This window comes from Phyllostomus hastatus, unplaced genomic scaffold (genome assembly GCF_019186645.2).
Source record: "Phyllostomus hastatus isolate PE091 unplaced genomic scaffold, TTU_PhHast_1.1 phas_contig_58, whole genome shotgun sequence".
Taxonomy (NCBI): Eukaryota; Metazoa; Chordata; class Mammalia; order Chiroptera; family Phyllostomidae; genus Phyllostomus; species Phyllostomus hastatus.
In genome coordinates this window covers 3,625,660-3,641,483 of record NW_025333916.1, presented here as the reverse complement: position 1 = coordinate 3,641,483, position 15,824 = coordinate 3,625,660, and the positions used below count along the sequence as shown (strand labels likewise).

Below are 15,824 nucleotides of genomic sequence, written 5' to 3'. Positions count from 1 at the left end.
AATTATCAAGATACCTAAGGAGTTAAAATCCTGTGCATACTTAAAAATTGTAGTGTTTAGTATTTTTTATTCTTTTCTTTTTTCTTTCCAGCTTTATTGATATAAAATGCAGTGTTCAGTTTTTAAAAAGTAGTTTGTAAAGAAACCAGGAAAATGTAAGACCATCAGAGGGGATAAATGAACTAACCAATGAAGTACATGCTGAAGTGGTCAAAGTGTGAGTGGCCATTACAGAGCTTTCTCATTCATTCACAAATATTCAAAATAGTATTTTCTACTAGTTCATGTAACTCAAAATAGAATTAGAACTTTTATTTTCTAAACTGAACTTCTGCTTCTTATCCTCCCTTCCCTCCTATTCCCAAGAAAACAAGAATTTTGAGTTGGTTGATTTTTGTTTTTACTTGCATTTGACCTTCAGAATTCAGCAGAGGTGTCTTGAAAATTGAAGCCTAACCCTCAAGCCAGTGGCTTGTTGCTCTGATAGTCAACAAAGCATATTAGCTGCTATTTTAAATAAATTCATTGTTGAATGATATTCAGCCGAGAGCTACAGTAGGAAGTTGAAGACTCATGATTATTTGGGTAAAATGAATATAAGAAGTTTGGCACATTAAGCCCTGTGGATTCAAGAGTTTGAAGGTATGTAGTAAGTAAAACTTCTGCATGAATAAAAGTAGCAGATTTTGTATTTTTTATTCTGCAACCTCAGAAGACTTCTTTGATGGTCCTGTGTATGTCATCGCCTTTAAAGAGTGCAACATATGTCCATGCACACACACAATCCATCTTCCTATTTCCATCTCCTCTTGATGACTAGAAAACCAGATGAATGGAGTGCAGAGGGAAGAAGTCCAGCTTGCTATTTGGAATTCCAAAGATCAGTATATCAGAGGATACTGTATTTATGAAAAACATGTTCCTCGATTTTTTTTTTGAAGTAGCAACAACAAGGTTCACAGACAATATCAAAGAAAATGCAAGCAGTGGGTCAAATACTGCTAAAGAAAACCATCCAAGTTTGAGGACAGGCCTCCCCACACAGTTGAGTCTCTAGCTGCAGTTGCACCTTCACTGCTCAGCAATGATCCTGCCTCCATGTTACAGGACAAACTTGGGCTACTGAGCATGTGACATCCAACCCTACATCTAGAGTGACTCATCTGCACAAGTGCACAGTTCCACCTTAATTCCTCCAGTCTCAAGTGAATTTGTGTTGTTTCTCCTGCGGATTGTTATATTAATCATTCTCTTGACCTCCTATTTTTTTAGATATTTCCTCTTTACACATTACTTGGCTGCCATAAATATGCTCAAAATAATAGATGGGTGAATCAATGAATGAATGAATCAGTTAATCAACCAATTAAATGAAATATAATATTGAAACTATTTCTGGCTGCTAGTTATTAAAATTTTCCCACTATAGCCAAGTTGCTAGAAAGAATGTTCTACATCACAACCTCTGTTTCCTTAGCTTCCATTCATTTTTAACCTAATACAATCTGGCTTTTCTCCATCAGGTGTGTCCAACTTTTTGGTGTCTCTGGGCCACACTGGAAGAAGAGTTGTCTTAGGCCGCACATTAAATACACAAACATTAATGAAAATTGATGAGCAAAAAAAAATGTTTTTAGTAAATTTACGGGTTTGTGTTGGGTTGCATTCATACCCATCCTGAGCTGTATTCATGGCCATCCTGGGCTGCATGCAGACCATGGGCCGTGGGTTAGACACCCCTGCTACATTATTCCACTGAAAGTACTCTGGCAAATATTGCCAATTCCTAATTTTCAGTCCTTATTTAATGGACTTCTAAATGCATTTGATACAACTGATTAATTTCTTCTAGAAACCCTCGTATCCCTAGGCTTTTCTAACAGTAGTCTCCCTGATCTGCTTCTCTATATCTAATCATTTCTTCTCTGTCTGTCTATGGGTATCCCTCCCTTTGCCCACCCCTCTTTTGATTTGCATGAGAATCTTGTTATAGTTTTTTTTTTTTTTTTGCTTCTCTCTCTAATGTTCTCCTTCTATGACAGAACCTATCTCCATGACTTTGCCTACCATAAAATACACTGACAGTTCCCAAACATGCTCTTGTAACTCCACGTGTGTTAGTAAATACTTTCATTTGGATATCACACAAATTAAACATATTCCCAAACTCAGATCAATTTCTTGCCCAGAAAGTCTTCTCTTTCTCCCAAATTACTTAGAAAGTGATGTGATTATCCTCCCAGTCCCCTAAATCACTAAATCAGAAGCCTGGCAGAAACCTTAATTTCCTCTTTCTATATTTAATAAATGTCCAAGATGTGCCAGTTCCTTACCCTGATGTCCTCTGTAGGCACCACTTCTTCCCAGTTTACCCGCCTTTGCTGCATTGGCTCCTGTCTCACCCAGCACACACCACAGTGCCCTCCAGACTCCAGGCATCCTCCCATCCCACCCTCCAGTTGTTTCCTGGGTAATCTTTCTGAATCTTGTAGTCCATGGTCACTCACAGCTTCTTAAATCTTTCTGTGAGCCCTTCATTACCTACAGAATAAATGACTCATTGGCAAGGCATAAAAACACTATGTCTTGATGCTCCTTCTCATTCCAAATTTCTGTCTCCAAGTCACATTCCAGGCCCCTCACACCCTCCTAGGCTTCTTACGTTACTGTATTTCCCTTCTCTTCTTGGAATGCCCTTTCTCCCACTGTCTGCTGTCTTCTTTGGTGGCACCTACTCATTTTTAAAGATGCACCTCCAGCATCAGCTCCTTAGGAATAAAACCAAAACCAAAAAAAATATCTAAATCCTTACTACAGAAACTGCAGTTCTCTGAGAAACAGCACAGTTATCACTGGGGGATGTATTAGAAATGCGGAACCTCTGGGTGCACCCAGGCCTACGGAACCAGAATCTGCTTTTTAATGAGATTCTCAGGCAGTCTGACGCGCAACCAAGTTTGAGAAGCCCTGCTGTAGGAAGGAGTTGCTATTCTCGCCTCCCTTATCGTGCACCTATTATATGCCAGGCACTATGCATTTTCTTATTTAATCATTACAATGCCCCTAGAAATAGATTTTGTCATCCACAACTTACAGATAAGAAATAAAAGATGCTCAGGGCACAATTACGTAGCTACTAAATTTTAGACCTGGGACTTTAAACCTGGTTCCGCCTGAGTGTATAGTCCATGTTCTTTGTTTATTCTGAGACACTCCCTAATTGTGATGGAATTTAAGTTGTTTTCATGTATGTCTATCTCCACCAGAGACAGTGCTCTTCAGAGGAAGAATTGTATCACTTTTCCCACAATGTTTGGAACATGGTGGGAACATAATAAATGTTAGTTGAGTATTTAAGTGTCACAAAAGGTATGGAGCGTGTGCTGCATTTGTTGGTAGGGGAGGCACAGGAGGCTCTTTGTAAGATTTACTTTACTTAGCTTTTCCCAGGGCTATTTTTCTTTTTAAAAATATGTATGTATGTATGTATGTATGTATGTATGTATGTATGTATTTACTTGAAAGAGGGGAAGGGAGGAAGAAAGAGAGGGAGAGGAACATCAACATGAGAGAGAAACATCCATTGGTAGACAAACATCGACTGACTGCCCTTGCATGTGCCTGCAACCCAGGCCTGTGCTCTGACCAAGAATTGGACCAGCAAACTTTACCTTTGTGGGATGATGTCCAACCAACTGAGCCACACTGGCCAGGGCTCCCAGGGGCCATTTTCTGACACTCGTTCATTACAAAGTTGAAGGAAGCAAAGTTTAATATTTTTTATGCAAGTGATAAGACATGTTTACAGCTCAAACTCTCACGCTGGATGAGCAGTCTGTGTGTGTGGGGACAGGTATGCTGATGGCCAGTCTCCAGCAACACTGTGCTCCAGTTTACAGCAATGGTATCAATATCCACTGACTGTGTGCCTCACAGAGGGCTGTAGCTAGGCATCCCTTCACATAGCCCCTTCTTTCATGGAAAGATGTCTACTGGAGAGACCACAAGAGAAACAAGAGGAAATGACAAAAGACTGAGATGGGCTTGACACAGGCTTTCTGGGCAGAGGGGCATGAGCAAAACTCAAGGTCACGTCTGCCTGATGGTTCCCTCAACCTTAGGGTCAGGACGCAATGGACTGGAACACATCTTTTTCAGCCATGCATTATTTATCCCAAAGCTTAGTAAAGTTTTTTAAAAGTCTCTCCTTTGTCTCAATGGACACTAAAGGAAAATGTTTTTATCCTAGGAATAATAGCATAAAATCCAGTTTCCTTTTGTGACTCCAATTAGTGTCCTTCTAAGAACAAAATACATCAGAGCTTCCTTTTTCAGCCATGTGAGCACACAGCAAGAAAGCAACTATCTGTAGCCAAGAAGAAGGCTCTCACTAAGAACCAAAACTTTTGGAATCTTATGTTCCTCACCTTAAGAACTGAGAGAAATAAATTTCTGTGTTTAAGCCACCCAGCCTATGGTACTTTGTTACAGCAGCCCTGGATGACTAGGATAAATCTCCTCAGCAGTTTTGAATATTTTGTGTGTCGACACCAATACAATTTGCTACATAGTTTATGGACATTAGTGTGGCTACTTTCTTTTTCACTGTGTTTTGAAATTTGAACATGACAGTTTTCAGAGCAGTAATCAGATCCCCAAGCAGGTCTCTCATAAATGATGTTTTCATTTTCTCTTTCTGCATGCTTTCTTCTTGATGATAAATTTCAGCACTGAGGTATTCACAGGAGACAGCTGGCCAACGAAGACATCCAACAATGTGTAACACCTGACCAGCCAACCTGTGCCTCATTCTAGCAGAAACCCTCAGTCAGCTTCAGTGAAGGCTAAATTGATCAAGTCAGGCTTGGCTGGACTTCCTTCTGGCCAGAGGAAAATCACCTTGTGACAATTCATCTTACAGAGTACGGTGTCTGTTATTTCACTCACAGCAGACTGTGAGATTCTAGAGGGCAGAGACTCTGGTTCATTGTTCTCTGTAGCCCCCTGGCATCCAGCACAAGGCTATTCATCTAGAAGCAGTTGTAAATTCACTTGGAATCTAAGAAAACTCTACATAGCCGAACAGTTTTGAAGGCAACTGAATTAACATATAGAAGGTAAGTGAGGTCACTATGATTCATGGACAGGTTGATACTTGCTCTTGAATGGCAGGTTTCATGTACAAACCACCATGGTACCTGCACAACACGGACATGGTGGTGGTAGCCATTCCTCAGCTGCAGATGGTGGAGTATGTGTGGAAAGATGAAGCCTGGTCAGAGTAGACAAGTGAATGCCAGTCGCTTGGTACCTGGGGCTGTACCTTCGGAGTAAGTAGGAAAATCCTGGATGGGGGATGGTGAGTACTTTCTGTCCTAGAGTGCCATCTCTAATCCCTTTGTGTTGACTTCCTGGAGCACTCTTTTGAAAAGGATTTGAAAGTAGCTTGTGGGAGCCGTGGAACAGAACACCGTAACTAACCAGTGGTGTGGCTCTGGCAGGTTTTGTGGAGTCACTGACATTGGTAGTACGGAGTAAAAAAGAAGTTCAAAACAGACCTCTGCCACCCTGGCTGCCGTAGCTCAGTGGATTGACCTCAGGCTGTGAACCAGGCATCGGAGGTTCGATTCCCAGCCAGGGCACATGCCTAGGTTGCAGGCCATGGCCCCCAGCAACCGCACACACATTGATGTTTCTCTCTCTCTCTACTTCCCTTCCCTCTCTAAAAAATAAATAAATAAAATCTTAAAAAAAAACAGACCTCTGCCCATGAAGATGTACAATTTGATTGCAAAAATAATATTCATAATAGAATTGGTGAATGAAATATTAGTGCTACAGAGATGATTTTAAAGTGATATTTAAAACCTAAAAAGGTGTGGCATAATAATTAAGTCAATAGAACAAGACAAACAAATGAATGTGGGCTGAAAAGTTCTAGAAAAATCTGTATAAAAGGAGGGTCTTAACTGAGCCACCTCAGAAAAATGAGATGTAGCCCAGGATGGGAGAAGGGAGGGAAATTGTGCTCCCACAGCTGTGAGGGTGGTATTTGATGAAAGAGTAAGAACAATAACAAAAATAGTAGTGCCTCGGCTGAGAAGTTATATAAGGGAGTGATAGGAGAGGGTGCTATTAGGAAGGGGGTATGATATGACAAGAGACAGAGAAGGGAACTTAGCTTCTTTTAATAACTGAAAATCAACCCCATTGTCCTGGTGTCTCAGGTTTACCCATGAAGGGCACCTTGCTGCAGGGTTGTGCTGGTCATGGTGGTGGCTCCCTCCATGAAGAGGAAGGGCCCAGACACCTGGAGAGAATGTGTGGTTGGTTTTGGCATCTGGGTTACCTCAAGTAGAATGTTTCTCCAGGAGGAGCTTGGGCAAAAAATCTCTAGGGCTAAAAATTTATGTGATTGGGGGTGAAGCAAACAAGAGAGGGCTCCCTCAGCAGCTTGGGAAGAGTACAAAGTCCCTTCAAGAAGGAAATCGATAACTGGACACTCACAGGGCTTTTATCGTAAAAATATAGAGCTGGTCATTTTCACAGGTTGGACACAGTGGAGATGCCAGTAGGGACATGTGCCCTCTGTTTCCATGTGGCAATTCTGAGAGGTAGAGGCTATAAATGCCCCATGGATTACAGAGTATATCATAGAAGGGCACTCAAATAAAGGCACTGGTTCAAACATAATAAAATGCAAATTGCACCTTGTCTTGCCACCTTTTATCTATAGGCAGGTAGATTACTTAGTAGTTAAAATTATGGACTCTGGAGCCAGAATGCCTGGGTTTGTTTCCTGTTTCTGCCACTGTTTCTACCTCCCTAACTGCCCCAGGCCTATCTGTAAAATGTAGTACTTACATCGCCAGGTTGCTCTAAGGCTCAGACTGGGAAATGCTCAGAACAGAGAGCTTCAGCACAGGGAGCCCTACAGTGTTAACTATCACTAGTGTTAGAGAAGGTGAAGGGAGAAGTGAAAAGGCATGTTTCTATGCTTGTGTATTGCATCTTTGAAGCTGACTATTCCTGGATTGGAAATCATATCATTAAACATTCTAAAAATAGCCTGTGAGTCTGAAAATTCTCTAATTGTATACATCGTGCTATTCAATTCATTTCCAAAATATGTGAAGAGTTCAAGATAGAAAAGAGAAAGCTCTTTTGATATTATTCACCAGTAAAGTCAAAACTTCTTAAGAGCCAGAAACTAAATGGAAAAAATGGTACATGCCTCAAAATCTGGAAACATGAATGTTTATTCCAATTTTTCACTTTCTGATGGATGCTAAAGGCAATAGACTTGCTCTTAGCCAAAACTGTAGAAAGTAACTTTTATTTTTAAGTTAATGTTTAATGGCTGTTTATGCTTCAGGAAAGTAGAAATATTATAGTTTATTGCCCAGTTCAATCACATGATGTAAGTCCTACATAGAAGACAATCATTTGTCTGCAAAAAGGAATCATAAAAGTATGTTATAAACCCATCAGGAAAAAAGAACGAATTTCTTTATGCCTTACATAAGAAAAAAATCTAATTGGGTGAAATGTACCTTGCCAAAAACAACTAAAGATGAATTGAAAAGGCTACCATTTAAGATTAATCATTAAGAGGATTTCTAGATGACTAATGTATTTTCAAATTAATTTTTTCACCTCCAAACAGATGGATTTATGATCTGTAATATTTTAATATAATCTTCAATTAAATTGGTTTTTGCAGAAGATATTTTAAAGAAGTTAATTAGTATTTTCTATGCTTGCAGTTTAACCATGTAAAAGTTGTTTTTGCCAATGTGATTTTTTTTTTGGTTTTGTTGAGAAAGAGACCCCCACATAATTTGGGGGTAAGCTCAAGTGTGATGCAATTTGCCACTCATGCAAAGTGGGTTGCAAAATGCAGTACCTTTGTGTTGTGTGCATGGCTTGGTGAACTCCAGGACACTGACCAAGACAGCCAGCTATTGCTACAGATGCCCAGTCATTTATGACCATCCCCAGGCTTTGCCAAGTTTTGACCACACACACTAATGGAATCCTGCTGACAGTGCTTGTATGTCAGGCACAACGTGTTGGGAACTTGGGCCCCTTTTTCTTTTGTGTAGACACTCTTTCAAAGGTAGCCACAGCCTCACAGCAGGACTGAGACAGCTTGGAGTCTCCTTTTGTTCCCAACAGAGAAAGGTTCTGTCAGTACCGCTGCAGAGTTGGTGCCTCACTCTGACAGCAGCTGGAAGGTTGGCTGTGTCTCTTCTCTTGTTTGCTTTTTCTTTTCTTCTGTTCTGGTCCCTGTCCTCAACGCTGAACACTTTCTTCAGGGGAATTATGACCCTCTTGGTGTTTTACAGAGTTAGCCTTTCAGGAGGTTCTCCAAAATATGCAAGAAGTACATCCTTCTTTTTGGTCTGTTTTTTATCTTTAGGGTTTAAACTTGCTGGACTTTTGGGGGGAGAAATTAAAATAATACTTATTTTTATATGTTTGGAAGTACAAGGTGATGTCTTTTTAAAGGCAGAGGGGAAAGACTGTGAAGGAACAAGAAGCAATTATTGTATAAAGACAAATTAAAATAAAAAGTCATTAAGTATGCCAGAATTAAACAGCAGCAGCATGCGTGAGTCCCTGTGTGTGGTCGATATGTGCACCGTAGGTAAGATGATGTCATACAGTCTCAAAAGCTATGTAAAATAAAAGCCTGATGCAATCTGTTTAACCAATCAGGAGGAATGTGTCTTCTCACATTCCGCTGGGCACTGACAATGCCCTGTATTTGGACTATTGAGTGTAGGTGACCAACATAAGATCAAAACAATCAAACAAAACAAACAAACAAAAAGCCACATTGTTTTCCTGACCAGTTCTATTTAGTTAAAATAGTCAAATCTTTTCAAATGTGGCTTTAGGCGTATGTATAACATATCTTTCCTGGAAACATCATCATAAGAATGCTCTTCAAAACCCTGCCACAGCTATCTTACAAGGGTTTATGTGCAAGGCACAGAGTTTGGCCCAAAAGAGTACAGTGCAAGGACTTTGGTGACTCACAGTTGAGTAGATCTGGGGGATGAATGTAAGGACTGATCATCTAAGTCACTGTACCAGCGTGGTATATGGGATGATGCGGGCTGTTCCACCGAGGCCAACCTGAGGCAGTCCTCCAGGGGAGTGGCCTGAGGGGCTGTGTTCATTTCAGAGCCCCTTCTTACTCCAAGCTCCCTCCTGTCTCATCTGACTGTCAAATTAACCCTGCATGTAATTAGGCTGTGATTAAGGTGTCAGTCGATGATGACTTAGAAGATCTCAATATAGTTTATTTTATCATAAAGGAAGAATACCTGACAAAGGAAAAAACATTCCCCTTTTTGAAAGAGAGGATCCCAACCAATCAGCAATGAAACAGGTCAATCCTACTTGCTAGGTGCTTAGCCACATGCACCTTGGGAGCTACAAAGAAATGCAAGCTATGGCTTTGCCCCCCTGGGATTTCCAACTCAGGTGTGGACAAAAACATGCCGGGGAAGCTGGAACTCACAGCCCAGAGCCACATGAGAGAAACATAAACTACCTAGCGCAGGCCATAAGTGCCAAAGGAGTGGTGACTAAATGATGGGTTCCCACAGCTGCCTGACAGGATGAGATCAAAATAGGGATCAACTGATTATCATCACAGCCGGAAAGAAAAAGCCAAGCCGTAATTCAAGCAGCATTCCAGGGACACCAGAGAGAATAGGGGGAACTACAGAGAGTATGATAATCGCCTATTTCGTCAATATTAAACTTTCAATAGGACTCTTTTTATTTCTTTTTCCTTTAAAATAAGATGGTTTTAACTACCTTGACAGACTAAATTTACATAAGCATTTGAACATGGAGGAAAGGAATGAGTCTGTGGGGTTAAAACTTCAATATGAAGTATATAAAATAAAGAAGATTCTTTTATGAAAGGCTTCTAAAGTTGTCTTACATTTCTTAAATCAATCTGTGGCACATAATCAGTAAAACCGAATCATTTAAACAGAAAATTCATAACTTAGGAACTCACCCTTGTGCAGCTGTATCCTATTATAGGCTGTAACTTAACACACGAGTTTCAGAAGTTGTTAAAGTTGAGTTCAGGCTAACAAATCTTAACTGTTAAAAAAAAAAGCCTACAGTGAGAACAGACAGCAGGCTAGGAAGAGGCACCTGATTTGATCGCAGGATGAGTGTCAATCACATTTTATTTTGATTTGTTAAATCTTATTTATATATTAAGAAATAAATGTATTAGGACAGATGTGGCCATTAAGTGTTCAAGAAGCCACTCTTTTCCAGTTTGAAAAATTTTCCTCTGGGGCTGAGCCTTTCACTATTTAAACTCTGCCAAATGTGTATTTACTCAAAAAAAAAAAAAAGAATAGTGCTTATCTCAGTGATATCTGAACTGAAATGCGCATTTTTCTCTTCATAGAATTCAAATAAAAATGGTTGGTATTATCTCTTAGCATACATTTTTTTTTGAAGTAAAATTAGCCTTTGAGTACACTTCAATAGACCAGACGTTCACACTTCAAATTGTTGTAATTAAGATGCAATCATTGGAGCTAGTGAGCAGTGCAGGGTTTTTTAACCACATTCTCTCAGGCGTACTTTACGGGGTGGGGGCAGCGTGGTGCGTGTAGAGATTTCAGGGCACACACACTTCCATCCCTTCCATCCCACTCCGTTCTTTTCTGTGAAATGCAAAAACCATAAATGTACCATTAAATTTATAGATTTCAGATAACTACACTAAAAAGCATGAAATGGAGAAAATGCTTGACTCTTGAGGACTTTTGCTCTTTCACACAGCATACAGCCAGATTCAGGGTTTTCATAGTTCTGTAGTCTGGTCTAATATTTCCAAAGGGTAAAAATGTACTTTTTGAAGTATTCACCTACCTGATATAAATAAAACCTTTCATGCAGAAAAGTGTTTCCCCAAGTGGAAGAGTTAATTGCACCTCAAATTGTGAGAAGTTTTCTTCTAATCGTGCAATGTTTAGTAAAGGTTCCATCTTATCTTTTTCATCATACAATTTGGGGAGACATAGTGGTGAAGTCTAACATATCACTTTGTAAGTCAACTATGCTAGAAGCCAACACATTCCCATGGCTTTAATGACAACTCACATAGCTTTTTAACAGATCTGTTTGGAGAAGTTTGTCTTGGTTTTTGGCCTTCAAGTAGTGAATGTGGTTTCTCCCTGTAAACATGTTTATATGTACAAATCTTGCATCATGTCTGAATGGCAAAAGGATTCTTGCTGCACTTGTCTCCCAACTCAGTACCAGGAAGTGCACACAGACAGCTGTCAGTGTGATCTTTTCCCCAAGGCAGCACACGGCCACGAACTTCCAGAGCTAATCTAGGCCCACTGTAAACTCCGATGGCTCCCTGGTGCCTGTACTTCAGGGTGACCCCACCTGCCTTCTCAGCCTTGTCCCCCCACCCCACCCCAGTGCATTGTTCTTGTATTGCCTGACCTGCCTTTGGACAAGCTGTTCTCTCTCTTCAAAAATGCCCCTCTCCTTTCATTCTCATTCCTGTTCAGATATGCTTCTTAATTGGGTTCTCTCCATACTTCCAGAACAGTTCATTTTAATCTCCTCTCTGTTTCCCTAACAGATATGGCTATGACATGGCCATTGAACACCATGGCAATGTCCAGTAGTGGCTAAAGGTGAGGAGTTGGAAGATAGATTCGAACTCTGGATCTATCACTTACTAGCTGTGTGACCTTAGGCAAGTCACCTTAACCTCCATGAGCCTCCGTTCCCTTACCGATAAACAGCAATAGTACCCATATTACTGTCTTGCTATGAAGAATAAATGTTCCTAGCATAGTGCCTGTCATCACGTGATGAGTTGCTGACATCCTAGCATTACTGTGAATGAAGGAAGAGCCCAAAGATGGCAGGTAGGCATATTGTGCTGTTGTAATTTGAGGGGTTAAGACTCGGAGTAGGATCTGACCGTACAGCCACCTAGAAATCATGTGGTGGTTTCCTTGGAGGAAGCATGTGAGAAACTGTCCAACAGTGGCAAACCAATAGTAAGCTCACAAACACACTCTTGAAAGACCTGACAAGGGCAGCTTTTAGTATTGCTCGTCTTTGCTTGTGACACATGACACATACAAAGAAATTTGTTGTTGTGCAAAGCCAAGAGTGGAAGGTGTCAGGGAGATATGCCTTCATTTCTTTGTGAAGAGATCGTCAAGTGGAGTGGAGACTCCAGTGCTATTGATACTTGTTACAAAATGGGGCCATCTGGGGAGTGGAGAACAGTCCAGTGAGAGCTTAAATGAACAAACTTCAAATCGAGAGTCCACCTTATTTAAAATGTTTTTCCATTATTTTTCATTTGAGATGTAAAATAAGGAAAAGGGAAAAAAATGTTAATGAAATCCATTTCTTCCCAGAAAGAAAATTTAAAAAAAAAATCACGACAATGCCATGTGAGCACCTTGTCTAAAACAAATGAGAGATTTCATGAATTGTAAAATGCCACTTGGAAGGCCTCCTTGGCTGAGAAATGCATTCAAATTTTATTTCTTTAAGTGAATATAACTATCCCCATGCACTCTGATCTCAGACCAGAAAACTCTGGATGCTTTTCCTAACTCACTTGAAGAGGAAGTTCAATTTAATATTGCTTGTTTTTTAAAATATCAAAATCCAACTGAGGATAACAAATTAATAAAATGATCACATATCACCTGTATTACCTATTTCTAAAGAATTTAAAAAGAACTGCCTTTGCATTTACAGAAGAGAAATTTAGAAAAACACTATTACAATGTTCAATAGTGCTGGGTTTTAAAAGTTCCTGGGTTGGCTTTTCATCTTGAAGGAAAGTAAGGTAACAATCTTTCTTAAGCAATTGGCAGCGATGTGCTTAAGTGCTTCGTCCTTTTCAACTGGAAGGAAGAGATGGGGCCAGGGTAGGGGAATAGGAGCCAGGAGTGACTAGGAAGAGAGGAGGCTGTTCAGAACCTGCCATTCAAAGCAGATGGCAGCTTTTTATAGTCTGTGTAAAACAGGAGTGTGGTGGCAGCAACTTATAGGTATGCCAAAAAAAATGAGCCCATATGCTAAATTCTGGCACATGCAGGAGAGGCTGCCCAGGCATGGCATAGCCCCAGGCCTACTTTTGATGTCCTGCCCCAGAAAGTAAACCTGTTCCCATTTACTCTATGAGCATGGTGAGTGGTTGGATGTTTTGATGTTATAAAAACTCCTGGTACAGAAATTTGCCATTTGGCTTACTTTCATTCCGTCATTTTTCAGATTAGAAACACCTGAAGGGAGAGGACTTGCAGTTTAATATTCATACCTACTGAGCCAGGCAAAGAGTTGCAGAGTGGCAGCCCATTCTCTGGTAAGCAGGCAATGCTATCTGATCAAATTTAGGGTCCATGTTAATGAATGAAATACATAAAATAGGACACCTGTTTGTTTTTCCGTATGAAAGAGGTCCTTTAATGGTCTGGATGAAAATACATAATATACTGTATGCTTTCTTTTAACCCTTCTATTTTATTTTCTATGCTAAACTGTAAACAATTTCTGGGATTAAATTATCTTAAAAAGTGGGCCATGATTTCAGGTTAAACTTCTTAAATTCACAATGAACTCAGTAAAAAATGTCCTCTTTATTTTTTATTTATTTATTTATTTTTACTGCTTCTACTATCCAAACCCTCAGTATAAAACCCCTGATCTTATACAATTTATCCAAAGCTCTGAGCAGGTCAAGAGCTCTTTACCCTTCACTAGTGAATTCAGTGCTATTGTAAGAGACAGACATTCTTTTCTTCCCTTTTCACTTAAAGAAACATACCAAACCTGAATAGACTCAAGGCTAGGCTGGGGTAGGGAGTGATTTTATTAGTTCCAACATAGCTATTGACACACACTTGAAGACAATGAGAGAGAGAGAGAGAGAGAGAGAGAGAGAGAGGGATGAAAGAAAAGAGAAGGCTTTCATTTTATGTCTTGGAGGGCAGATTGGTTATAATTTAATTTCTAAGAAGAAATTTATAGAATAAAACAGCCTGACATTTCTTTTTCTTCATCACACATATGAGAAATATAAACTAAAAGGACATCTGGAAACTAACATTATTCAGCAATCAGAAAGAAAAAATCCAAACCATTGAAGTTTTGATGGAGACAAGCATAACGAGATTTACAAAGAGGAAAGCTGTAACCTATTGAAGTAAAAAAAAAAAAATCCACATGCATTTTACCTTTTGGGCAGTTCCATAGCAAAGTTCTATTTCAGAAGCTCTTTGTAATGTGAAACCCACTGTAGATAAGATACAACGGGAAGATAGTCTATTTTGCAGCAGCAGGAAATCAAATTGGTTCCAGAAATGAAGTTACAAGACAAATGGTTTAACAGTATTGCCAGATTTGGGAAGCTTGATTAGATCATTTTTCATAATTATTAAAAAAGATTTTGAAATAACTTTATCATAGAAGTTTAGATTTTTTAGAGGGGAAGGGTATTGCAGGGGTGGGGAGATATCTAATTTTATAGGTCTTTTAACTAATGTGTTATAATTTGTCATCAAAATTTAAGAGCTCTGATGATTTATTAACCTTTGATGGAAAATTTAAAATTACGGACAAACACAACACTTGATTTAACATAACTAATATATGTTATAAAAGATTAAACAGGTTAGTAATTATATATTTTATATCATATGTAAGTTATTTTTAATTTTGATCTTAGTAGTAGTCAGCCTTGTTTCATTTTTAAAAAGCATTTGGAAAAGTCCATTAAGTCTAAGGCCAGTCTTAGATCTTAGGAAAGACTTCTAAACACTAAGCAAGATGTATCATTGACAAAATAACCCAGTGACTAATACCCGTAGGTAAAATGAAATGAAATCATTCTCCTGACTGAAGTCAGGAACAAGTTAAATATCACTTAGAACACAGCACACGACTACAGAGATTTAGAAGAAATCATACTTAAATAGGATGTGACGAGATGTTTAGGACTATTTTCTAAAAAAGTAAAAAAAAAGTTCCACCTTTTTCCCCTTCAGTACTTACAATCTTTGAAGACTAGAGCCGGGTCTCTGTGAGGCAAGACTTGGGCAATGATGTGTCTCAAGGATTCCAAGGTTCTGTCCATCTCGGGTCTGCCTGTGTGAGCCTGCTGCACAGGGTCCTCATGCCTGAATTCCTGCAGTCCTGGACTGAATTTGTGCAGCTCATTGATGCACAGGATTACCAAAGAATCCCTTTTAACATCTGCCAATCAGACATTTCCCAGAATCTAAAGACCCCTCAGGGGGCCCTCCTCCCAGGCTCACTTATCTTTGTTGTGTGCTGAGCTAATTAGCTCTAAAGGCTGGCTGACAGGCAGGTTTCCATTGCTTCCTTCTGTTAAACACACCCACCTACAGGCTAGCTGAGGAAGCTCCCTAATCGTGGGAACAGCTTTCTTCTCCAACCAGATTTTGCCTGAATGGCATGCAGCTTTCCGACTCGGATAGTTCTTTTGGTCCCTTCTCTTCAAATGTGCTTTTCCCAGGTATATGGAATCAAGAAGGTTATTTCTCGAGGAAATTTTCTTAGTAACAAAGGAGTTTCCAGCTCGACTTCCAGTTTGGAATCAGTATAATCTAAATTCTTCTTTGGTAAAGAAATGCTGTAGAGATTGTACAAGTAGCCAAGCACCAGATTATGTCTCTGTTTGAATTCAGGAGCATCTCTTTGGAAGCCAAGTTTTCAATTTCACCCTCCTGCTCAATTATGTTCACTTCTGATGAGCAGTGGCAAGT

The 15,824-nt window shown here is 39.7% G+C and overlaps 1 protein-coding gene across 2 annotated transcripts in view; it reads right to left on the bottom strand.

Moving 5' to 3' along the window:
• LIX1 (limb and CNS expressed 1) overlaps positions 1–15,409 on the bottom strand; it is a 50,792-nt gene extending 35,383 nt beyond the window's left edge. For both annotated transcript variants that reach the window (XM_045848037.1, XM_045848038.1), the window contains exon 1: positions 15,091–15,409. In XM_045848037.1, the coding sequence (XP_045703993.1) occupies positions 15,091–15,172 (82 nt within the window). In that variant the 5' untranslated portion in view covers positions 15,173–15,409. The remainder of the gene's footprint in view (positions 1–15,090) is intronic.
• Positions 15,410–15,824: the final 415 nt, after the last annotated feature.